The sequence below is a fragment of the Passer montanus genome, unplaced genomic scaffold (genome assembly GCF_014805655.1).
Source record: "Passer montanus isolate IOZ18808 unplaced genomic scaffold, ASM1480565v1 scaffold49, whole genome shotgun sequence".
In the NCBI taxonomy this organism is placed as follows: Eukaryota; Metazoa; Chordata; class Aves; order Passeriformes; family Passeridae; genus Passer; species Passer montanus.
Window position 1 is genome coordinate 6107909 of NW_024369818.1, and position 25909 is coordinate 6133817.

Genomic DNA, 25909 nt, shown 5'->3' on the forward strand with positions numbered 1-25909 from the left:
CCGTCCGTGCTTCAGGGCTCAGCGTCCCGATCTCGCCCGCTCCCAGCGGCCGGGAGCAGCGAGATAACAGATGCGTGAGGAAACGAGATGAACACAACGACCTCACAGGACGGCGGGGACACCAGGCGTGCACCGCGCTGCTCCTGGCACCATCCCGCCCAGTCAGTCCCAAATGAGAGCATCGCGGCAAAAGGGAAGATTCGGCAGCGGAGAGGCACCAAAGCGGGAACAGGCAGGACACAGCGGGGATGGAGCCGCGGTGAGCGCGGGGTGACAGCGGTGACAGCGGGGAGCGGCGCGGGGTGCCGAAGGTGGCATGAGGGATGCGGGCACGGGATGCCGGTACTGGCGGGATGCGGGATGCCGGCGGGAAGCACAGCGCAGGGCGCGCTTGCCGGTGGACTGCGGGACTCGGGTACTCACCGGAGGTCGCCGTAAGCGCCGGGGTAGCCCTCGACCCAGGGCTCCAGCTCGCTCTTGATGCCGGGAGCGGGGGCGGCGAAAGGCGCCCGGCCCGGTAGGTACCAGGCATCGGCAGGGCAGTCGGCGGGCCCGGCGGGCGGCTCGGGGCACGGCCCGTAGAGCTGCCCCTCCTCGGCGAAGAAGGTGGGCCAGGGGGGCGCGGGGCCCGGCGGGACCAGCTCGGCCCCGAAGCGGCACGGGCCGCCCCAGCCTCGCGGGCGGGCGGGCGCGGGGCGCGGGGCGGCCCGGCGGGCACGGCGAACATGCAGTCCTCGCGGGGCAGCTGCTCGGCCGGAGCCTCCAGCGCCTCCAGCGCCAGCCCCATGGAGGCGGACACGGCGCGGCACAGCTGCCGGGCGCTGTCGCCCAGCGGATCTTCCTTGTCCACCGGCTCGCTCTCGGGCGGCGGCAGCATCGGAATCGCACCCGCCTCGCCCAGCAGCTCCCTCAGCTCTCCGGAGCAGGGGAAGGACGAGCCCATGGCGGGGCCGGCGGCCGGCAGCGCCTTGCCGGCGGCGCGGGGCTCGGGGGGCGGCAGGCAGCCCGGCGGGGGCGGCCCTCTCGCGGCGGCTGGAAAGCGTCGCAGACGCTCTGGAAGAAGCTCTGAAAAGCCCCGCGGAAGGTCCTGCCCGCCGGCCGCGGGTAGACGCGACCGACCCCCAGCTGCACCTCCATGCTGGGCGAGCGCGGGGCAGCGACCGCTGCGGCGGCGGAGCGAGGCGAGGCGAGGCGAGGAGAGGGCGGAGAGCCTTGGCAGCGCTCCCGGCCCGACCCCCGCGGGCCGCCTACCCGCGGCGCTGCTCGGCGGTGCCCATGGCAGTGCCCGCCGGGCTGGCAGCTCGGAGCGCGCAACAGGCAGCGAAAGTTGTCGGCGGGGGCGCGGGCAGGTGCGGCGGCGGAGCCAGGGGCGGGCGGGGGCGGCCGCGGGGAGGGAGGCGCGGCGGGGAGACCGCCCCGCGCCGGGGCTCCGCCGCGGTTAACTCTGTGCCGGCCGCGCTGGAGAGCCCCGGGCTGCGCTCAGCCCCTGGAGCAGCGCGGGCGCGGAGCCGCAGCCCCGCCGCAGTGTCCGGGCCTGGCGCCTCAGCGGGCGGGTGGGAGCTGGGTGAGCCCGCCCGGCCCGGCACGGCTCGGCCCGCTGGGACATCGCCCGTCACCGCGGCCCCGGGAGAGAGCGGCGGGGCTGCCCCGGTTCCCCCCGGCCGCGGTGCTGATGGAGCGGAGCGTGCGGGCCGCCCGCCCCGGGCCGGCTCGGCTGCTCCCCCGCTCTCCCCCCGGCTGACAGCTGGCGCAGCTGGGCGGACTTGGTCAGAAGAATGCTCCTTTTCACGCTGGCTTAGCAGCTCCCCGCCCTCGGCCGGGCCCGAGGCGACCCCCGCAGCTCTTGGTTCCCGAGGACCGCCCGCTTCCACCTCTCGCTGCCCCGCGTCGTGCCACAGCCCCCGCCTGCCAAAGCACGAACCATCCCGTGGGCATCCCCGCCCGGGTCACGCACCGGGATGAAAAACACCTCGCTAGCAGAGAGAATTAGTGCGGGACCTACCGTAAACAAGGCTTGAGCTCCCCTTGCTGGTCCTGGAATAGCAATCCTAAAGCAACTTCTGGGAAACACCATCCCCAGGCAACCTGGGAACGGAAAAATTTTCATTCGAGGGAGCATAAAACAAGCCCGTTACTTTGAGCCCCTTTGAAGACAAAGGGAAAAAAGTCATAAATAAGCGGAGCCCGTGGGGAAAAAAGAGAGAGATATCCCATCTTTTAAAAGCTTTTTTACAAGCTGTAGAAGATAAAAATAAAAATCGAAGTCCAGCCAAGGAAAATTTGGCAATGGTCTCCATCCTGCCTGCGGGATCGGAGCAGCTGGGGGAGGGGGAGGAGGGCTGGTGTGCCAGGGGACGGGGTCACTGCCTTGGCTGCTGCAGCCTGGCACGGCTGGGGCAGGGGCTGCCACCCCCCGGGACTGTGCCCAGTTCTCCCCGGCCCCCAGTGAGGAAGAAGAAACCAGTGAGGTTTCTTTGCAGAGAAACCTCATCAGCTCTCGCGTGTGGGTGAAACACCAGGCTGGGCTCTGATGCCGAGTCCCACAGCCCCTAAAGCACAGCTCAGCTAACGCCTGGGATGGTCAAACCAAGGGAGGTGCAGGAAGATATCTGCTGCCCAGTGGATGTGGGTTCCAGTGTGGTTGTTGTTCCAGCCTCTCAGAGCTGACAGGCTCCTGGAGTGAAATACACAGACTGTGGAAAACATCTAGAGGAGGATTCTCACTGTCAGCCTCAAGAGCTGCACTGAGAAGGGCAAAGGGCTGGGGCTGCAGCGTGGTATCACTGCAGGAACAAGGGTCTCTATGCCTCAAACCAGACATGGGTTGTGACCAGAGAGCTTTGCTTGACTCCACTGCTCCCACAAGGAGGAAACATCCTCAGCTTGTACACCCTGGAACACCACAGCCTGCAAAGAACTCATCACAGTTCAGGCTTTTGGTGTTCAAACAACCATCCTGTCTGGGATGGGACCTGTTGGGGCCTCAGCTCCCAGCTCTGGAGTTTGCTGTTTGTGTTGCCTTGCCCTTTCCCTCTCTGCAGCATCCACAGGGCCCTGGTTTTTCCCTCATCTCAATCTGGGGCCTCAGCTCCCAGCTCTGGAGCTTTGGCTTTGTTGCTGTTCGTGTTGCCTTGCCCTTTTCCCTCTCTGCAGCATCCACAGGGCCCTGGTTTTTCCCTCATCTCAATATTGCTTGTGGGGTTTTTGGAATGTTGATCACTGCAGAGGTGCAGAAAGTGAGACTGCAATATGGTTTGTGTACTTCAGCCTGCAGAGCCAACACTTCAGTTCTGACTGATGATCTGTGGTAAAGATGTTTTTAATTTATTTCTTGAACAGGCATCTTCCAAGGTTGTTTTTTTTTTTTTAACTTGGTCCTCACGTTTCATTTAAAACTGATGAAATGTTAGTGGATTTTCTGGCTGCATATGTGCACGACTGCATATGCTAGGCTTAAAGGCTCTGTGAATTTTAATCTTTATACTTGGTTGCTGAAGTCATCACACAGTGTTCTAGAGATGTCCTTTTCTCAGCTTGAATTTGATACAGACTTCAATTATACTTTCCCATTCTCCCAGCAACACATATTCAGGTAATTTATATCTGTAAATGGTTATTAAAGTGTGAATTTAACATCCCATACAGGTATTTATAGGACTTTCTGCACAGGCTGAGGTCTGAGCCTTGTATGTCACCAACAGTTTGGTCTTTGAGTTCAAAGTCTATCTAAATGCACAAGGAGTTAAAAAAGTTGAAGATGATGGACTCGAGTGTGTGTCATAGAACAGGAACTTTGTCTGGCCTCGTCGAAAGCAGAGTGAGCTCCAGTTTGGGCAGGGGGAGATGCTGAGGAAACCTAATCCAGCAAAACACTTCCACACATCTTCTTCTTGAAGAGTATAAATAGTCCCACTGAAATCTAGGAAATACTCCTGTGCTTAAGGTTAAGGATTCCCTTAAGTGCTTTGCTGGATCAGTACCAAGGTGATTATTTACAAAGCGCTGTCAAAAACATTGGACACCATGAAAAACTTTTTCTGATAAAATCCTTTGGCTCAGAATGTCCTGTGTGACTGCTCAGAACTGCAGCAAACAACATTTTTCAGAGATAGGGGCCATTCCATGAAAAAATTTCCCTCTAGACCCAAGAGTAACAGGTGGTCCTTGGTTTTGTTGCCTGAAAAAACATTTAAAACCAGAATCTCTAAGAACTCAAATCTACAGCCACAGAGAGCTCGAATGTTATCAGGACAGTTCCACAGAACTTGCCAGGAACAGAATCAATCATTTTTCACCATTAATCTTTAGGAAAATGAGGCCAGTAACACAGAGTCTGACAGTTTTGCTTCCATTCCTTGAAGCCAGTTGCAGGCATAACCCATTAGCCATGGCTTACTGAATGACTCTGATCACACTCCTCCTTTTGTACCATCCCAGCTGTGAGGAGATGCCAACAGCTGTGAACCTGTCTCTGAGCCTGCCCTGCCAACATCCCCTAAATGGTGAACTCATGAGGTTTTTTCCAGCTGCATAAGAAAAAAGAGGAATCGTTTCTGTGGAGCATTGAGAATGATGGCAGAGACTCAGAAAGAGTCACAAGCACAAGTGCTGTATCCCACTCCCCACCAGGGCAGAGGCAGCTGGATGAGCCAGAGGCACTTTGAGCCTCAGTGCTGCCTGTGCAGGCTGGGACAAGCCTCTGCTCTCACCTAATTGCCACTTGGCAAGGAAGGCACGGTGATTTAGGGGAAAGCAGCGTGCAGCAGGCGAGGGAGACTGGCTCGTGCTCTCCTGGATGCTGTGGCCAGGGTGGGAGCCCATTCGGGCTGGGGGAGCAGCCAGGCCAGCCTTTCCACCACCCACACCGGTGGACAGCAACCAGGCATGAGCTTGTAGAATAGCAGGCTCATTAATGCTGCCTCCCACAGCTTTTACTCATTATTCGTGCACTCTATTATTCTTAAGCTGCCCAGAGCTACACAATAATACAGTTTTCTTAAGATTTTAAATATTTTAGCCATTTGTGTCAATCCTGGACTGCTGACTGCCTTGTCTCATCAGACAGGTATGTGAGTTCACATGGGTGGGTTAAGAGTCTTTAAAATCTGCCCTTGCAGGAAGGTGCAGACAATGTTTTCACTTTCATCTATTTTAATTCTGAACATTAATAATGTCTCACATCTCTCGTAGCGTGCACCTTTCTGATTTCGTGCACAGAAATTCTTAACTCTTAACTCTTCCTTGCATCTCTCCTTAGTGGCCAACACTGGTGCTGCTTTTACCCAGGAAAGCCCAAAGCTCCGGTGCCCCTGGAGCAGCAATCATCTGTCCCTCACTGCTGCCCTCAGCGAGTTTTGATCAAGCATTTGGGACAGATCAGTGAGAGGATCCTGCTGTGCTGTGCTCATGTCACCCTGCGAGCCTTCTCTCAGCAAGGGGGGGGTCCATTGAGCATTGTCACCTCTCAAAATCTGGGAGAAGAGTTTGACAAAGACCTGGCTCGCAGCAGGACTCCCTGGCTGGACCCTGCCCAGGGGTGCCATCAGCCCAGCAGCATCAGAGGGAGACAAACCTGCACAGTGCCTCTCAAATGCCTTTGTCTGCACCTTGGGACAAATCCTGCTTTAAATACAGGGCTAAGTGATGTCTTAGGTAATACTCCTGGAACAGTTACAATCACCTGGAGTGTTATTCTTCTCTTTGCCCAAATTCATCCCTGTCACCTCCACAGAATCACTAGCATGTTTTCCTTCTCTAACAGCTTGGAGGCCCATTTTCAGAACAGCCTGTTCATGCACCTTAGTGAGATGGCTGAAGTGCTTGGTCCGGTTGATCAATCCTTGCAGTGATGAGAACAACACAAATCTCCACTCCTAATGAAACACACATTTGAACCGTTTCCCATGTCTTACACAATTGCCTTTTGGGCAGAGTTTGGAGTTTCTCAGGAGCCAGGGAGGTGATACACAAGTTTGTGACGAGTTCCAGAATGAAATCTGGTCCAAGGCAACAACACTGGCAGATCCATTTTCCCAGCCTGCAGCTGGGAGCAGACTGGGATAAGCCCACTTCCATTGCTCAGCAGGGATGCCCACCCAGAGTGAGATGCCAGAGGCTGGTGAAGGTTCAGTGGCCTCACTGAAGCCTGTGGGCACTTTGGGCTGCCTTCAGCAGGTCAGGACTCATCCAAGCCCCAGTGTGGAGCTGGTTTTGGTTATTGCTGTGTGTTTGAATACCCTGAGGATTTCAGGAAGTGTCAGAATGTTTTCCTTTATCTACAGTTCCTAATGCTGCTGGGCTCAGCAGGCACAGCTCTTCCCCAGCACACCTCAGAGGTCACTGTACACTCCAAACTCCAACAGAGCTGTTTAAAGACCCTGCAACACATCTAAAGAATATCAGAGAGGAAAGGTGTGTGCCAGGGCTCAGCTGAGAGTGACTGAGAGGATGAGGTTGTGTTGATCAAATGAAAGAGCTGCTGTGGGAAGAAAATTGCCCATTGGAAACTTCAATAAAACAACACACCTCTTTCATGTTGCTACAGCACAGCTCACAAAAACTCTGATGTAATGTCCTAGAGGTGAAAGACTGCATGATTTACTTCATAGGCATATTTTTAGTGGTACTTGGATTCTGAGGTGTCCATTCTTTCATCAGGAAAACCTCCCATGCCCTTTTGAAGTCATTCCTCTTGTACCCTGACTTCTGTCTACATTCTCCCCATCTGCTGACTCTGAGCTCCTTGCCTCCCTTCACTGAGCATGGAGCTCTTCCTGCATGGGCTGGTGTGACAAGCACTTTGTGTTGCCTTTAGAGCCAGGAAACCTTCTGAAGGGGAGGGTTTCCATCCCTCCTGTTCTCCTCTGTATGTGGTTCCTTTCCTGCACAACACACACACACTGGGGCGCTCACTTGGAGGCAGGTCCTGAGGTGCTGCCACTGCTTTCCACACTGCTCAGCACCCCGGGATAACAGGCAAGGTGGATCAGGGGTGTCCTTGGGCTCGCCCCTGGAGAGGGAAATCCAGGCCTGGCTGGTGTTCACTGCTTCTTGCCCTTTCTGAAGCACTTCCCTGCCCCTCTGGTATAAGGAGGAAGTGTGCTTGGTAGTAAATTAAAGGAGAAACTAGAATAGTGCATCCCCCAGGGAGACAGCAGAGATGAAAAGTATTCATCACAGCATGCCTCACTTAGGTGAGCTGGAAAAAAGTCATAAATATGGGTAGTGTAGTGTCTCCAAAGTGCCTCCAGTGAATCAAAACAAATAAACCCTTAAGCACAGGAGTCTGAAGTCACCAGGACAGCTACAACATAGAGGTGAGAATAATTTACAGAGAATGCAGAGAGGCTGAAGGGGTTTGTGTTCCCCACATGTTCTCCTGCAGCACAAAAGTAACCTGCTGGTGGAACAGGTTCTCAGTGATTTATCTCCTGCTGCCTTTCAATTAGTATTGAAAAATTTTGGCTTATAGTGTAAAAACCTGTTAGTGACATCATTCCAGGGCAGTAAATCCTGGCCTAAGGAGGCCACAGAGACTCCCAGCCCTCTGCACCTTGGGCAGAACTGTAATTTCTGTAATGCTGCTGCTGTGGGCAGTGGGTGTTCATTCCTTAAGCTTTGCCTTTGCTGCTCCAATTCCAGCCTCAGCAGCACACACAGAAGGTGTGCACACAGACAGACACCTCAGCCTGGTCCCATACTGGGAGCAGAGGTTACACCAGTGGTTGCAGCCCTTCTCTGACCTCAGGGCACTGGCCAGAGACCAGACATGCTACCAGACTGAGTGTTGGTCTGGGCCTTGCTCAACCAATAACTGACATTTATTGACTTTAAAAATTTTAATTTGTATCTGGAAACATATTGCCCAAAGCCTTGTAGAGCTCATTATTGTTTTTCATATGATGCTCTCTGGGTACTTCCATAAACTGTTGTTGCACGTTTCCTTGGGAAATCTCCGTGGTTGTAAATCATCAGCAGATGTCTCATTTTTCTGAAACATCAAGAAACTGGCAGCTTTACTAACAGAAAAATAAGGGAGAACATTTTTCTTGCTGTTACGTAGCTCCCTGTTAATCACAGAGGTCTGCAGTTCCTGTGCATATTTGTATTTTGTTGTTTAGCCTTGCCCCCAAGGAATCCATCCCCCTGATATCCAGCCCTATTTTGAAACAGACGCTAAAAATGCCATTTCTGTGCTGTCAGGTTTTGCAATCCTGACAGATTCCCAGGCTAGCCTGGTGTCCACTCTGCCCAGAAAGCCAAGCTCATTACCAGGGTCACTAATTGCCCCTGCTGTGACCCCGGGCTCTTTGCTGTCCCTCTCCCTGCAGATGCAGAGCTGCTGGCTCCTTCCTGCCTGAGGGAGGCCTGAGGGATGCTGCATGTGCCTCTGCAGCTGGAAGCCAAGCACCACATTTCATCCCTGGCCTCCTCTCCTCCTGAGCCTGAGACCACATCAGCCACAGCTGGCAGGAAGAGGTGGGGAGTGAAGCCATGCCTCAGTTCGTGCCTGCAGAGCTTTACTCTGCTTGTTTTGATGAGATGAATTTTGTTTATTTTATTTATTTTTTAAAATTCCATTTAGGCTGCAAAAAACAGTCTGGTGCAGAATCACGTTCTAACCCAGAGCCAGCCCTAAGCACCAACCTTCTGGGCTTGCTGGCACCAAACAGGCATCAGCCACTGAGAATATAAAGCACTGTTGGATGGTGTTCCTTGCTGCAGCACAGCCCAGGTGGATTACAGAGCTGTCCCAGCACATCAACACACACCCAGCATTTCTTTCAGGCTGGCACATTCTGTGGTCCCTTAAGGACACGCTCTGCAGTGCCCATCACTTCTGCAAAGAGAGGAGGCTTTTGGCTGTGCTAAAATGTGAACTGTCTGCCTGGATTTAGAAAGGGGAGGAGGGTTTCTCTGCTGTCTGCTGGGGAATGAGCATTGTGTTTGTAAATCTGCAGCAAAACCTGGGCAAAACATCTGAGTTAGAGAGAACACAGCCTGAAAGGAAAATGTCGTTCCCTTGCATCGCAGTCTCTGTGAGGTGTCTGCCAACCTTGTTTATTCTATTTTCTGGCAAGCCAAGAAGTTCAACCAATTATTTAGTGCTTCCTTCCTCTTTACTAGTGCTGCTCTCATCAACTCATATCAGCTCATCATTTCTGTGCTATTAGACAAAGTCTTGTTTGGTGTTACCAAAACAAAGGGAAACAAAGCATGAGCAGTCTGTTTCAAATCCACTGCTTGGGTCCTGCCTCACAACAAATCTTTGAACACCTTAAATCTGTTCTGTCTGCTGAGCAGGACCTGAACTGAGCTGCTTTTCACCTGAAAAACCACCACAACAACAACAACGACCCAGCTAAAATGTTTTCAGCATTTTCAGCCCAAGAAAAACAAGTTTAGAAGAAATGCAAAATGTTGTCCCAAAGACCACAGTACGGCCAAGAAATAATTTCCCCATTAATATCCACGAATTTACCAGAGGACAAGGGAAAAGCAAAGGCTGTACAATTTTTGGCAGCTAAAGAACAGTGAGTTAGACCAGCAGGAGAGGCTTCTCTGCCTCTTTCTTTTTGTGGCAGTCAATCCTTCCTTTTGACCTTCCTACAGCACTGCAATAGGAAGATCACCCCTCAATGTCTTTGTGGGTTTTTTTTAAGCCCAGTGGGTCCTGCAGAGCTCTCCTGGTGCCAGCAGCCCAGCTGCTGTCCCTGTGCTCTCACACATGGCAGGTGCCTTTGTCCCCAGCCACACACGTGCATCATCCTGTGCTGTGTCCAGTGGGGCTTGGAAGATCCTCCAGCCCTGGAACTGAGTTGTCAGAGAACAACAATGCAATGAGAAAACTGATTTGAACAAACAAGAATGGGTCTGGTTTATGTATAAATAATTCTGTTAGACCTGGAACACAAACATGTTGAGCATTGGGTCAATAAGCCACAAGACAAACAGCAAGGAAATGTGAATTGGCTGTTTCACACCCCAGTGTAACCAGTACTCAGAAAGGCCACAGAGGGGATCTGAGAATGGCATTTCTGCATGTCTTTGAGCATCCACAATCTTTTGGGCTCAGATGTTAATGTAGAATCCAAACTATCTGCAGTTTTTGGTGGAATCTAACAAGACATGAGGAATTCCAGAAGAATCAGAGACCTGATTCAAAGAAGGAGAGAACAGACTGTGTTGCAGTGTTGCAGAGAAGGTTGGAGTCTTATTCGTAATCTCCTTGGAAAAAAGATTTAAGAACTCAGAAAAACAGTAACATGAAATGAATCTGTTTTTACCAGTGTAAGAGCAAATATTTAAAGTTCCATTGAAAAGCCCCAGAGTGTCTCAGAGGTGTGGAGTGGGCCAATTGATTGTAATTCCAATTTGTCCTTTTCTCTGGGGAGAAAGGGCCTTTTCCACAGATAATCTGCTGTTGATCCAATCTCCAATCCTCAGTAATTTCAGTGCAAACCCACAGGAGCTGCCCTTGGGTGACTGCTGGGATGTGCTGCTCTGTGCTGCCTAATCTGCCTGTCCATCTGCAGGAGGGTGCCAGGTCCTGCCTTGTGTTTACTGAGTGATTGCTGCCTTCATTGTGTTGACTAATTTGGCAAAGTGAAATACAGTTCCTTATCCAGCTCCATCTTCTTCTCAGCCGTGAAAGGAGGTTTTGCATGCAATCAGTTCCATGGAATGCTTCCAGTCACTTTAAGGGTGGGACCAAACTGCTTTTGGAAGAAATTGTAAATTTTTAGAGGAAAATAGAGGACCAACAGCTGCACAGGCTACTATACAATGGTAAATAAAGTAAAAAGATGTTAAGGAAAGAATCACCTTTCATGTAAATTCTCCCTTTCCTTAGGATGGTTAGTGGGCTGCTGTATTGGAAAAGCTGTTTTTCAAGGAGAAATACAACTCCATTTCCTCTGTGTAAGGCTGCTGGCATGAAAGAGAGAATTCCCTCTGTGAATCTCTCCCTCTGAGTGGGCCAGCCCTTCTGCCTCTGTGCACAGCCCTTCCTCAGCTTTATTCAGTGCTGCTTTATATATTTGTTTATTCTTTTACTCATCTGATCACTTCTGCTTCTGGTGCTGCTGCTGGAACTGGAGGGTGTCCATGGCTTTCCTTGCCCATCCATTTCCCATTCCCCACGTGTGTGAGCAGCTCACAGCCCATCTGCACCCATGGTGAGGAAAGAGGGTGAGATATATTTTTGTAGATTGTGTTCAATAAAAACACCCCCAAACATATTTGTGGGGTCTGTTAGGTTTCCTGAAAGGAGAGGGTTTGAAAAGCCACATTTGAACTGATCTCATAGGAAGGAAAAATTTGGAATGGCAAAGGGGCATATTAAGGTTAATCATAATTAGGAGTTGAGTATAAAACAAGAATGATGCTCTTAGGGCACTCAGGTAAGGAAAAAGTTCAAGGTGAAGCAGTATGGTCTCTGATTCCTTCCAGGGTTTTGCCATAATTCCAGCTCACCTGTGAGAGGTGCAGAGTCTGCTGGAGCCTCCTGTGCTGCTGCAGGGACCCAGCACAGTTCTTGGTCAGAAGGACTCTCAGCATGGTCCCAGGCAGGTCTGTACCTCTGCACAGCCTTTGGGCCACTGCAAGCACCTTGCACTGATGGAGCAAAGGGATCTGAGTGTGATGGACATGGGAAAGGGAAAAGGACAGGACTCTTCTGCTTCCTCCACCCTCTGATCCCCACCAGGGATCACAACTTAGGAGCCTGATAGGATCTGAGCAACTTCTTGTTCCAGAAGAATTCCAGGAAGGGTTAGCATAAACCAGCTGAGGAGTTCCTCATTCTGTATGTGACTCTGTGACTCCAGTATCTATCCTGTGCCACTGTGTGTGAGGTTACTTTCACTATCCAGTTATTTTCTTCTCACCCAAACATCTATTCAGTGACTGTTTCTGAGGACCACTGGATTGACGTCAATCTTATTTTCCTCTTTCACTCCTCCCTGAGGCATAATTAAGGTCATTCCCTACTGCTCAGTTTCAATCCAGATTCCAGTATTGGGCAGTGGCTGCCCAGTGTCCTTGGGAGTCCATTTGGTCACCTTTAGGAATTCTTGCTCTCCGTGGTGGAAGTGAGTCAAGGCTGTCACTCCTCGACAGCCTCATGGCCTGGGAGATGATATTTAGTTGGTTTTCTGCACCATTCCCATTCCTTCCTTGTATCTGAACCATTCCTGTTGCTCCCACTGAATTTGTAACAAACGTTTTAAAGCATTCTCACTTTATCTGTGGCCATTTGTAAATGTTATCAGCTGTAAGTCCTGGCACATTTCACATGCAGAGCACGAGGAAATGCACCCCAATTAACCTGCCAAACCTCCCTGTAAGGTGGCTGAGCTTTCTGAGCCTCCATCTCTCCATGCTGAAGTTCTCTGGTTCCTCCAAACTCGCAAAGCAGTCAATGCCAGGACCGAGGTTAATCTCAGAAATCCTCAGCTCCTGTTGCTGGGATCTGACCTTGCTGCTCCCACGGAAACCTCCCCACCGGGTTTGCAACTGGCACATGGCACATTGCACATTGCAATCCATCCCTGCCCACAGCCACGCTGCAGGAGGCTTTAACCCCTTCCTGCCCCCACCGCACTGGGAAGGGCTGCAGGTGTGTGCAGGGATGGGTACAGACAGGTCCTCCTGCCTGAGAACAGTCCAGGGAGCCTTCCCCAAATGTCAGAGGGAGCATTTCAGCTTAGTGTGAGACCCATGTTCAGTTTTACATGCCCTGGACTGGGCATCTCCTTTTTGCACTAAAAGTCACAGTAATTACTCTCCCTGTAAACAAAGAGTTTAATATGCTACGGGGAATTCACTTAACTGAAGCCATGGCAGATTTATAGTCACTAAATGGAATGCCAGGAGGTTGTTAGCACTTTGGGAATCCTGCTTTGTTATTTCATAATCACATATTTATGGTTCCCACAGCACATTGTTTTTGTCTTGCCTTTCATTTATGGCAGGTCTATTAAACTGCCACAGGTCCTGGGCTGTAACTCCCTCCAGCACTGCTGTGATTGCACTTTCATTCTTCTGGGGCTGGCTAGGTGGAGATCAATACCAGAACCCTGGAGAATACAGAGGCAGCATGTTCTGCCTTATGAAGCAGGCACAAAATGAAGCCTGAACACAATCTATCATCCGAGGAGCACACTCCTTACAAGAAGGATTTGCTATCTGCAAGCCAGGTGTTGGCTCTTGGAGTGAGTGGGGATGAGCTGAGCCCACAGCCAGACTGGTGAGCTAATCCCTGGGTGTGCTGCTGGCCCCTTACACAGAAACCTCACAAACTCTCCTGCCCAGCACTGCCAGCCCCTGCCCACACCCACGCTTCTTCCTTCTCCACGCCTTTACAGGTTTTTCAGTAAATTTGCAAGCCTCAGTTGTTCTCATTTTTTCTGCTGTTAATTTAACTCTCACTGCTCTGCTCTGCTCTTCTCCTCCCTCTCCATCTCCACCAAGGCCTGGGGTGTTTGTGAAGCTTTGCCAGAACACCCAACCCCATGACACTTGTCACATTTACGGAGGAGAAGGACTAGAGCCCAACGGTGCTACTCAAAAGTTAGGAAATCAGGTGAATTTCAGCAGGAATTTTTTCACAGAAAGGGCTGTAAAGTATTGGAAAGGGCTTCCCAGGGAGCTGGTTCCCATCCCTGGAGATGTCCAAGGAGTGCCTGGACATGGCACTCCATGCTCTGAGCTGGTGACAAGGTGGGGATGTGGCACAGGTTGGACTGGATTATCCTGGAGGTCTTTTCCAGCCTTGGTGATTCTGTGATTGTGTGAAATGAGATGTATTTGTAGAGAGCTGGTATTTTAAGGGGCCTTAGAGAGGTAGTCTTATCACAGATGCAATTCATGTTCTGGAATTCTCTCAAATTCAGGCCTCCAAATGTGCAACTGCCCATCAGTGAGGACAGTGTTTAGGGCAGAGCTTGAGTCCACTGCACCACAAAGAATTCATCCTCCCAACAGAAGTTTTTTCTTCACTTTTCTTTTTATTTTATAGTAAACAATTCAAATGATGCACTGAAAATCCTTGTCCAAATATCAATTTATTTTGTTGACTCATTCTCACACAGGGAATAACCTGGAGAGTGCTCTTTTGTTTTCCTCCATCATACCTCTGCCTCTTCTTTAGAAATATGGAAATTTTAAGTTAATGGATAATCTAGAATGCTACAGCTTTTCAGTCAAGTTTAAAAAGCACATACCAAAATAGACCCAAAGTTTCCACTTTGTACCCAAAACAGTAAAAAAAAAAAAGCAAAGCAGTGCATGAGGGTTTTAATTCAGCAGCCAAATCACTGACTGCGTGTTCCCAAGGACAAACAGGCATCACTGAGCCTGTGGGAGCTGTGGGAGCAGCTCCCAGGGACCCCCGAGCTCAGGGAATCTGTGGCAGTAAAAGATCATAACTGTGGCAAAGTAAAATACCAAAAGGCGTATAATGAAACTTGGGAGTCATTTGGATCACTTAAAAACATGGATAATTAGCCAAAGTAGCAGAAAATAGAGCAAGGAGGAGTCTGAGGTTTATTCAATTGTTACTGAAGAGAATTCCTGAACAGCAGCAGAACCAGGGCCAGAATCCTGGGTCCTGTGAACTCAGCTGTGCTCCTGTCCTTGAGACTATCAACAGGGTTTGTTTTCTCTCCAAGTCTTGCATTCATTTCTAGGAAAAGAAGTCAGCAGGAACAGTGGGAGCTGTTCCTTTTACGTATGACCAGCAAGGTTTGTACCTAAGCACTGCTGTGGTCCTCTCTTGCAGGCTTGATGCCCCCAGGTCGGGAAATAATTAAAGTATATTAGTCATAAGGCCAGTCCTAGTGGAATAAGGCGAGTGCCATCAGTGTCCTGCCCAGAGCACACACTTTCACGGGGGTGAGGTGTCAGTCAGCAGAGCCAGCACCACTGGCAGCACTCAGACACTGACACAGATGCTGTTTGATTTCCAGTTCCACGGTGCCTCATCTCCCGGGGCTGGCTCTGTCGGTTTTGCCCAGAACCGAACTCACACATTTTCAAAGGAACTCTCAGGTCAAATGAGGATTCATCCTAGTTAGAAGGTAGCTGAGAGAGGTGGAGCTTTCCCCCGTTGGACCGCAGGATCTGCATGAAGCATCGGTTGCCTGCCCGTATTTTGGCTGGGTTGGCGTGGGTGACCCTGGGGACAGACAGAGGCAGAGCAGGGGGAGCTGGGGCGGGCTCAGCCTCCCCTGAGCTGCAGCAGCAATTCCCATACCTCACAGGCTGTGGTGGGTGGCTTTGGCTTTTTTGGCCGGCACCCAGCAGACAGCAAGGATATCAGCTCTTGTTATTGCAGCTCGTTTCCGTGTCTGCCTTCTGGCTCCTTTGTGGTGTGAATGCAGAAACTGCTGTGTAGGTGTGTAAAACACAACAGTCCATTCAGACACTTACAAAAAGGTTTAAAACTATTTTTTTTGGTGCTTAAAAAATGAGCAAATGCAACTGAAATTCTGCTCAAGGACACGGCTGAATAGAGGAAGCAGTGAGTATTGTGTTTGTATGGAGGGAGGGTAAGGAATAACAGAGTGGCTAGCAATTACTTGTTTCCATTTCAATATTTTTAGGTTTTATCCACTCTGTAAGATCTGGATATTCTAAAGAGACTTTTCTGTTCATTACCAGTGCTGCCCACTGTACCTGTCCCTTACCATGCTGTGACTGGGATCTTTTCTGTCTGACACCACTGCATGGGAAGTTTTTCATAGGTGTTTCTAGCATCAAGCAGAACATTTCTTACTGATGCTGGTCAGTTCTGGGCTACATTAGACTGGCTTGGCCTTGTCCCAGCCCTCCTGCAGTGCCTAGGCCAGCTCCTGGCTCTGTCAGTGTGTGCTGGGATGGCTGCAGAGTTCCTGGCAGGAAACTCACCCTGGCCAGCCCCATCTCAGGCTGAATGTGCTTCAGCTCCTTCCTATCCCCAAAAACCACCCTTGCCAAGGCCTTTCACAAAGCTGCCCCTCACCAAACCCAAGGGATGCCCCTGGGAGCTCCCACAGCCCCTGCTCACCTCTGCACTCTTGTCAGCCACTAAAGCAGCTTGAGCTGGCAGCGCTGAGGTCAGGGCTGTGCTGGGGTGTGCAGCTGATGGATTTGTTATTTCAGCCAGCTCACACACTGCTGGCACCCAGACAGCACATCCCTGTCCTCACCTGTCACAGGGATGTGCCCAGCACTGAAGGTCAGAGTAAGGAAAGCACCTGGAATGCAGAGATCCAAGGGCACCTGGGGCAGGGTGCTGCTCAGGAGCAGGAGATGTCCTCCAACCCTCCTGCCAGGGCACAGGGGCTCCTTCTCTCCCTCCCTGCACACTGACAGGCTCACAGCTGTGCAGACTGTTCGTACTCAACCCATCTGCATGGAATTTGCTGGACTGAGCTGCTAACAAATTTATTAGGAATCATTTTTTGCACAGCTATCACCAAATGTAATTCTAGATTTAGAAGAGCGTTTTTGAGGTCCAGCAGTCACAGTGTGTTTGGAAACAGGGCACACACACTGAAGTCAGTGTTGTTGGAACACAGAACCACAAAATCATGGAATTGTTCAGTCTGGAAAGGGTCTTTAAGATCACAAAGCCCAACCATCAAGCCAGCATCACCACCATGTTCTCCCGTAAATCCTGTCCTCAGGTGCCACATCCACAGGGATGAATCAGGATGCTGATGCTAACTTAATCTTTCAGCAGAGCTTACAGCTGAGTCTATGCTATAGGATAAAATATAAATGTGAAGTGTTCCAGTTGTTTAGAATTCAAATATTTCAAGATTTCAAACAGGTTCACACTGAGTGGGGTCAGTTCTGAAGCAGAATAAGAGATAAGGAGACACTGAGTCATATCCCAAAGTGTAGTCAGCCCTCAGTAAATAACCACGCAGCATGTCACATGCCTCAATTTAGGAGCATTTAAAAGCAAAAATCATGAGCATAATCAGTCCAACCACTAAGTCACAGCAAAGCTAATGGTAAAAACAGCTCTTGTACTTTGGCTTTTGCATGCAGCTGAGAAAATTGTCTATTTCAGGGCAGTCCCAGCTCCGTGGTGTGCTGTGATTGTACAACTGTAACTTTGTCCCTCAGTGATGTGTGTGCTCATGTTTATGGATTGCCTGGGATGGATTTGTGTCTCATCAATCACACCAGCACGTCAGGAAGGCTGATTCTGCCGGGGGTATTTACAAATTCCACCTAGGGCAAGGTGTGAGGGCGTAGACATTTCAGCAGGGAGGCTGGAAGTGGTGATGCAGCAATTCTACCTCATTACTCAGATCCTGCTCCAGAGTTAGGAATTACTTGTCTACTGCAAAGTATCGCTCTTGAGCACATAAAAATCTGAAATAGGCAGCATCATCAGCAACATCAGTTGGCTGATTTAAATCCTTTTCTGACCAAATCCATCTCTTCTCTCTGAGGCTGCCATTTCCCACCTCCCTGAAAGGGAAAGATTTGGTGAACCACAGAGGACTGTCACAGCACCCAAACAAGAGCAATGCCTGATTTTATCTGGTTGAAAGCCCATGAAATCTACTTTAAGTAGATGTTGACCTCTTTTACAATAACTGGTATTTTTAAACATCCATATTTGTCAAGACCTTTCTGATGAAATATTTATCCAAATCCCTCTGCATGGGGAAATGAACTCAATACCTGTGCTCAGACTCTTCTCCTGCCCTGCCTCATCAGCTTGCACAGCCCACGCAGGATCACAATTTTAAATTCCATTTCCAGTTAAAATAAATACATATTCTGTTATGCACATTTTGGTTCATATCTGAGCTGGCTTGACACCCAGCACGAAAATGTTACCAATATGTACAGAATTTGCTTATATTAAACCCAAGTCAATATATTATGCCTGATTAATATAAATCTATATTTCCAGAATAGAAAATTAAAATATTAAAATAAATATGTGTTCTGCTATGGTTCATATCTGTTATGCTTTGGTTCATATCTCAGCTGGTTTGACACCCAGCATGAAAATCTTACTAATATGTACAGAATTTGCTTATATTAAACCCAAGTGGTCAATATATGCCTGAATAATATAAATCTAGAAAATGTTAGTTTGACAGAAGCCAGAGCTCTGTTCCAGGCTTTCTCACTGGCCTGGGAAAATCTGCTTTCTGTTTGTCTCTAATCTCCAGTTCATGACCTTTGCTGTGCTTGGGTGCCAGCTCTTCTGGATAAATGCTGTCTGCAGGTACAGTGCCTGGGGGGGCTGACCTGGGTGAGGCTCTCCTCGAGCACTAACACTCTGCTCAGTGCCTCTCCACCTCCTGTGTTCTGGTGCATGGTGAAGGGAGGAGAAACCCTAGCCACAGGGGTTTCTTTGCAACTGCTCAGGGAAGAAGTGACTTGGGATTTCTAAGATGGTCACTGCCTATCTTGCTAGCAGGGATTGTCCCTGGTGGTTGACAGGCTTAAATTCAAAGCAGAAAAATCCTTCTTGTCTGCTACACTGATGAATTATTCAGAATTTCATTTTTTCCCTGTAAAAAGCTTTGAGAAGACGCTAAACAAGGCACAAATATCAAAGATCCTTTCCCCCGAACACCCCATGTGGGGTGCAGCAGTTGTTTTACGATCCCTCCATTCCCACAAGAGAACTCAGAAAGCAGAAACCTTGTCTAAATAAAGACAACCTTGGCAAAGCACACAATTCCAGCCAGAGATTTCTGTCAAGGCAGCGCGGTCACCGCAAGGCCACGAGGCAGGAACGGGGAGCGGAGGAACAAGGGAGACATTTTTGTGGGAATAAACAAGAGAAGGAGATGAGTGTGAGTGCAGGGGCTGCCTCACTGCTGCCCAAGGGAGCATTTCCTGACAGGCTCTCTCCAGAGCAGGGCTCCCAGCCTTTACACCCTTCCTAAATCCCAGCAGCCAATGGAAGCAGGAGCAAAGCAGCACAAGTGTTGTAAACATGCTTCACACATCACAGAGCCTGGTGTGCCACATGTGTGTGTTAACCCTAGCCCTACCTATATGTTAATTTATTGTGGGGTCTGAATTTCCCTTGAAAAGGTGATATTCCTTCAGGAACTCAAAAGAAGTGGGATTTCAGCTTCATGGAGCTCAGGTTTTGTACAGCAGCAGCTCCTCACAATGTGAGTTCTGCCAGTGATGATAGACTCAGGCACATGAGCCTTCTCCATAATCCAGCCAAGTGGCTGCACACAGACCTGAGACGAATTTATTTCTCTAAGCCAGGACCTTGGAAAGTAGAACCCCTGTGCAGAAATGTCCTGCTGTTAAATACGGTCTCTATTTAATATAGTAAATATAATCTTACATCAACTGTAACTGCCATTCAATCAGCTGTGGAACTCATGGTAGTTGGGAATGAAAATGGGATTGGCAGGAAATGTTCTGAGATACCCCCAGCAGAAACTGGAAATAAAAGAGTGAAGAACTGAGCAGGTCTTTTCACACTTTGGCAGGAGCTGACAGGAGTGAGTGCCAGGACTAGGCAGAAAAGTTTATCAGATATTTGCATGTTCATTCTTCTCCAGACACATGGTTTCTCCTACCTACATCAAGGGAAGAGAAGTGTAACTGAGGTGGTCCCAGCTGACCCCACCAGAGAACCCTGTGAGAACTCCTGTCCTGTCTCTCATGCCACACAAAAATGTGATTATGGATTTTTTCTTCTTCTTCTTCTTCTGTTATCTTTTTGCTGAAGAAATTAAGTTAATGCATCTTTAAGACCGTGTTTCTTTGCAAACGTTGTATGTTGCAAAATCCTCTTGACTCTGGAGCATTTCTAAAACTCTCTGCTGTCCAGCAGCTTTGCTAATCTCAGAGCTGGTGACACACTCATGAATTCTTCTAGAAACCACATGTGACAAACCAACAATACAGTGTGGATCAAACAGGCCTTCTACTCCCTCCACCAGTGCAGCATCGTTACTTCTGTATCACACAGATGCTCTGAAGACAAAACCCTCAGGTTTTTGATCCTCAGATGCTGGACCCAGCACTGGAATTAAAATGCTGACCATAAAAGCAAGGTACCAGGGTCATGTACTGCATGCTCTCCTGTCAGGAGTCAGAACACGGTTCCCCAGGGTCCTGTGAGGTACATGCAATTACAGAGGAAAACAGAAGCCCTTTCTGCTCAGACAGGGTTTGTGGCTTAAATGGAAAATACCAGTGTGGTCAGGAAAATGATGTGCATGGAATCCAGTTTCTAATTTGGTACTGGATTCCCACTTAAACTTCTGAAAGAAACAGCAGAAAATGTCCATCCCAAGGTCAGGAATTAAGACAAATAAATAAATAAATATGTAAATGCTGTAATTTGTCTGGGTTTCAGTCACTGCAAAATGGCCACTAAACTCAACAGGGTGAGTAAAACTTTACAATTTGGTTGCTATTTTGGAACACTGACAACTGATATCATCTTGCAAAGAAGAGTGATTCATCCAAGTGCTTAGAGGATGGGAGCCCTGGACAGGTTCTGAGGCTGATGACCAACATAAACAGGCTGTAAATTCAGGAGGTAATAGTGCAAGTCAAAGGAAAAGAGGGAGAGAAAGGAAAACTTATGGCCGGAGAAGTAGATAAAAGTCTGAACAGTAGAAACAAATCCAGAAACTCAGGCAGGGAAATATTTTCTCCTGCCTGAGCACATGCAGCAAATCCCGCTGAGGAGATTGCATGGGACATCATTCACAGAGCCTCAAATGGAAACTGAGCTCAGACACCTCTGAACTATTGGGATCTGCAAAGCCTCATCCATACTGAGGACCAAGGAGGAACTTGACTTGAACTCTGGAGGAGTCCAATTACAAATTCTGTGGCTCTGACCCTCTCCAACAAACACCTCCTCCAGGCTGCTCTGCAGCAGCTCCACTGCCTGGTGACGGCTGACACAGCTCAGGGATTACACACAGATTTTAAAATGGGATCTGAAGGACTTTGTTCACGAGCTTGACCAACACTGAGGCATAAAAGAGGTTGTGAAGCAGTGTAGAGACAGGAGTGGTGTTCCCCCCGAGCTGACAGTGGCTGGTACTGTGTACAGGTGGCTTTGAGGCTTCACCTGGTGCCAGGCAGCAGACTACTGAAACCATTTTATTGTTTGCATGTTACATGGTGAGCTGCAACTTCCCTGCAGAGGAGTTTGCACATCAACATAATTTATTTTTGGCCTTGACAACTCCTAACTTCTGTGGTGAGTGAGAGCACTTACCAAAACCCACTCAGGTGTAGGTAAAGGTATCACTCTTAATGGCTGAACATACCCAGCCCTGGTAACTAATCTCAGTTATCTTTGAGATCTCATGACAAAAATAATTATGTGTGAGAGAGTATTATTGCCACAGACCTCGACAACATCGGGCAGGTTGTGCACAGTGACACGGGTTTCTCTGTGCAAAATGACACAGCATTGTGAACTGTTTCCTCTCAGGGAAGAAGTTAGCGAGGAAATTGAAGTGGACTGAGGTGGAGTCCTGATCCTGCACAGTGAGGAGGTATCCTGTGCATCATCACACCTCCAGTTTGTGTCTCTTGCTTTTCAGGAGTGACATTGGAGGCTCTGTTCAACCAGACCATGCCCAGCACTCATTGCAAACGAGGAGGGGCTGGGGCTCTGGGACCAGAAGCAAGAGATGTGCTGCACTCCTCCACATGCTGTCCCAGCCCTGGCCCCTCAGGCAGCACAGGGAAACCTCCCAGTGGTGCTGAAAGGAAGGAACCAGTCTGGATCTGCAAACCCAGTCTGGACTTGGAGGTAAAGAAGGGTTGAATGCACCACAGGGATGTACAAACAGCTAAACCCCAGGTGGGCAGAGGGCGGTAGATGCTGGAATTTGGGAGAGAACTGATGCTGGCAGAAGATAAGAAGGTATCAGAGTAGTGAATTCAGCCTGGAGTAAGTTTTTCTTGGGAAGAACTCTCTGTGTTTGCCAGCACAGTGTGTATTGACAGTCTGCAGCTGTGGACAGCAGCTGAATGTGGATCTACCTCCTGCCTGAGCAGAAATCATGGGCTGGGAAAGTACTTGTTCTGGCAAGCAAGTGTAGAGAGCTTACATTAGAGAGCTGGGTGACACAGGCACAAATACAACCCAGAACCCATAGTTAATTGTTGGTGAAGATTTACCCTTTGTCCTTATTAACTTGCCTTTAAACAGACATGATAAATGCTGTTCATTACTCAAATGTATTCTGAAGGAGTCTAAATTTCCCCAGCTCACCCTTTAATCATCCTCTGGCTTACACATTTGTCTTTCTTTCCAAGATGCTGGTAATAAATAAATGCTGTTTAAATGGTCACAGTGCTGTGGCAAGTCTGCAAGCCCATACATCTTGTCTTTGGGTTGTTGGTGTTTTTTAACTGCCTCTATATTTCTTAATTCAAAGACTTGAGGAGTTCAGTACTTCTTTCCTGCCTCGAGATGTCTGGTGAAATGTCTGCTGACATCTTGTCTCTAGTGCTAGTGCCAATGGCAGGTGAATAAGCAAAATGAGAGAGCAGCTGCCTGGAGCCTGGTTCACAGCACAGGGAGAAGTGCTGCTCATTTGTCTCCTTCTTGTCCTCCATGACTGGACATGAAGAGAAGGTGTGAGCTTACATCTGATGTACATTTATAGCTAAGTAAAAGCTTTTTTTACTCTACAGATGATCAAACACTGGAACAACTTGACACGAGAGGCTGTGGAGGCTCCATCCTTGAGATATTATGGCCTTTATAATATAAAGAGAATCTACAAGAATGAATATTCTCTCTGCTGCACAGCAAGAAACAGTGCTGGCATCAAAACCATCTCAGTGCTGGAGTGAAAGAGGAGCTGATGTCTCAGCAGCAACAGGAGAACAACACCCATCTATCTCCAAGATTTTTGCCAGCTTGGAAAAACTGGAGGCTGGAAACATGGCCAGAATCATCTAGGGTAATCTCAGGCAAAGTACAGAACAAATTAATTAATAACCTATTTCTGGAACCTTTGGAATGATGGATCTGTGGCTGATTAATTGTGGTGGTGTGTTCCCCAGGGACTGATCATGTCAGCTGTACTGCTTTCCATGGAGGGAGTTCAGTCACTGGCTTGGGAAAGTGTTGGTAGAGAAGTTCTATGATGAAAGGGAATTTGAGCTTTTAAGATACTTGGATCATTAAGAAAGAGTTATTATGTGTAGCATTGATTCATCAACTTGTGCTTTTAAGTTAACTAGCTCTGTTTGGCAATCTCTCCTTTTTCTGGACTGCAAGCAGTAATCAATCAAAAGCCAGCTCTGAAGTGACTGGAGAAGTACCAGCAGCAAACTGTGCCCTTGGCAGGGAGCTGGGTGTTCACTGGAACCTGCAAGGAGCTCTAAAGAAACTTCCCATCTTACACTGCTGAATCACCAGCCTGGGGTTGTTCTGGGAGAGGCAAGAAGAGTGGAGAGAACATTACCTGTCAGACAGCTGTCAAGCACTGGAGAGAAAGGAATTCCTTTGTTGGGACTGTTCTGGAAAAAGGCCAAGGTGCTCACCAATTATTGGACAAGTCTTCCCATGAATTGCAAATCCAAAAGCCAGAGAACTGCAAGGTCCCAGTATAAACTCCAGTTATTTCCCAAGCACTCACCAGAGTTAAACTTTCCATGCAGTTTCTCCACAGTCTCCTTGGTCAAGCTGTAAATCAGGGGTAAAATTGACTCAATGACTCTTAGACAAATGAATGGAAGCATCACAGCTATTCCACATGACTGCAGTTCTCCAGGGCCTGGAGCTGAGTTCCAGAGCTCTGTTCCTACCTGGCAGTGTGTTTCCATGAGCACTCAAAGCTGCACTCACACATCATTTACATATCAAGGCAGAAAATATTTTCATTTTTGAAAGAAAAATACCAGAACTAGCACCACCCAAAGGTCTCACAGGAAAACTTCCTGGAATTCCTTATGCATGGAAAAGAGCCTCAGCAATTAACATTTGCTGATTCCTTCTTAAGGCTGGGAAAAGAGAACATTAAATGGAGGAAAATGTTAGTTTGTCTGAAAACAAAAGCAAAACTTGTTCTAAAGCCAGAACTGAGCTGGAATTTCTTTCTAGTGTTTGCAAAGGATAATAAAATGAAGCACCAGGAAAATATCACATCTCACAATGATGAATGTTATTACATCAGACTTTCAAAATACAGCTTGATGAATATGTGCAGTAAATACAGAAATAAACACAGGAAAAAATTCAGAAGTCATTTGACTTTAAGTAGTACAATTCTAAAAACTATTTGTGTTGTGCATCAACTCTTCTGCAGGGTTTTTCCAGCCAAAGTACTTCACAAACTTGGACCAGCTCTTCATCCTTTGAATTATTTGGGGAAATATTTCCCTTTGAATGTGGGAGATAACTGAGCCATGGAAATGAGCAGAGGTGAAGGAGTGATCCAGTGGCACAGGTAGGGAAAGCCTCCTCTCCTTGCCTCTCAGGATGAAGGTGCTTTGGCATCAGACAGCAGCACAGCAGCTGGGAGCCAGTGCTTGGATCTGCTGCAGGCACCAGCAGCCACTGACCAACCTGGTAAACCAATTTTGCCTTAGAAAAAGGCAAAGCTTTAGTAATACACTAATAAAATTAACATGAGTAAAATGCTTTATTCAGGTCAGCAGCCTTGCTTAGGAAAGATGCACAGCACAGGTGTGAGAACCTGTGAAATGAATTTCAGATGGTTCACTGGCATATTCTAGGGTGCTGTGAACACTCTGCCTCCAGTGGAAGGGATGCTGGGTCTTCCCCCCCAGAGTAGTAAGGGCAGAAATCCTCAGTTCAGAAAGGAATTCCTGGAAGCCCCCCCCAGTTTGACCCACCTGGACTCCTGCAAACATTCCTCATTCTCAGGGAAGGACACAGAAATCATGTACACATTTAGAGCTCATGCTGAATTCACTCTCTCTTAACCCCTGTCATGGCTCAGGAAGTGCTTTCTAACACATTTTCCAGAGGATAATGTTGTTAGCAACTCTATGCCATTATTTGATTTGATTTTACTCTGCTAATAAGCCACAAAACAACATCAGAGACCCTCCTGATGCTACTCATAGCTGACCTCCTTTCCGTGGGATGTGCAAATATCCATCCACATCACCCCAAAACAACTTGGCCTGCTGCCCTTGACTGCAATACCTGTCCCAGGCTACCTGGCTTCTGCTGCTTTTGGCTCTGTCTTCCTCTCCCTGTGGATCCCTGCAGCTGTTCTGGAGCATTTTTAGTTATCAAGAGACAGCTCAAGTTCCAAGAACACAAAGTAAATAAACCATTAATGGTGCCTGTACCAAATTAAAACCTCTCTAATCTTTGTGCTTCTATCTTTATTTATTCTACTAATTTCATGGCTGGAACAAGTCTAAATATAAACAAAACGTTCTCCACTATCCATCCACACAGCCCAGAGTCTTGGCTCCAAGGAAATGTGCTGACACAGTTAAAGGAAACCCACAGTAGCAAAATCCAGCAGTTTTCAACCTTTCCCAAATCACCACTCAAATGCTGTGAACTGGGATGAAATCAGGAATCTTCAGCCCATTAAATAACAGAAAATGGAGCATGTTCATCATTCTCTGATGAGTCTTCCCACCCCTGAGGGCTCTCAGAGGGCTTCTCCAGAGCCTCTCTCAGGGCAAGAACTCAGGCAATCAGATCTGGTTCCTGGCCACTGTGCACTGAAATTACCCAGTGGATGGAGGATGAATTTCTTCTCTTCTAAACAAGACTGTCCAGGTGGAATATACAGAAACTCTTCACAGCACTGTGTTTTTAAGAGAGTGGAGTTATCTCTTATTGAAAGTGGTTGAAAAATCCATCCAGCAACCTTTCAGAAGTGAACATCACAATGTTATGTATGTACAGGCAGATGGAGGAATGGATGATTTCACGGGCTCT

At 48.5% G+C, this 25909-nt stretch overlaps 1 protein-coding gene and 1 long non-coding RNA gene across 2 annotated transcripts in view; one reads left to right on the plus strand and one right to left on the minus strand.

Moving 5' to 3' along the window:
• AR (androgen receptor) overlaps positions 1-1137 on the minus strand; it is a 36575-nt gene extending 35438 nt beyond the window's left edge. The window contains 3 exon segments of the mRNA XM_039722625.1: positions 424-676; positions 679-1017; positions 1020-1137. Coding sequence (XP_039578559.1) covers positions 424-676; positions 679-1017; positions 1020-1137 — 710 coding nt within the window.
• On the plus strand, positions 1-24585 carry LOC120508744. The gene is made up of 3 exons (XR_005629056.1): positions 1-259; positions 21564-21775; positions 22666-24585. It is a non-coding gene; the product is annotated as an uncharacterized LOC120508744 (long non-coding RNA).
• The last annotated feature ends 1324 nt before the right edge of the window (positions 24586-25909 follow it).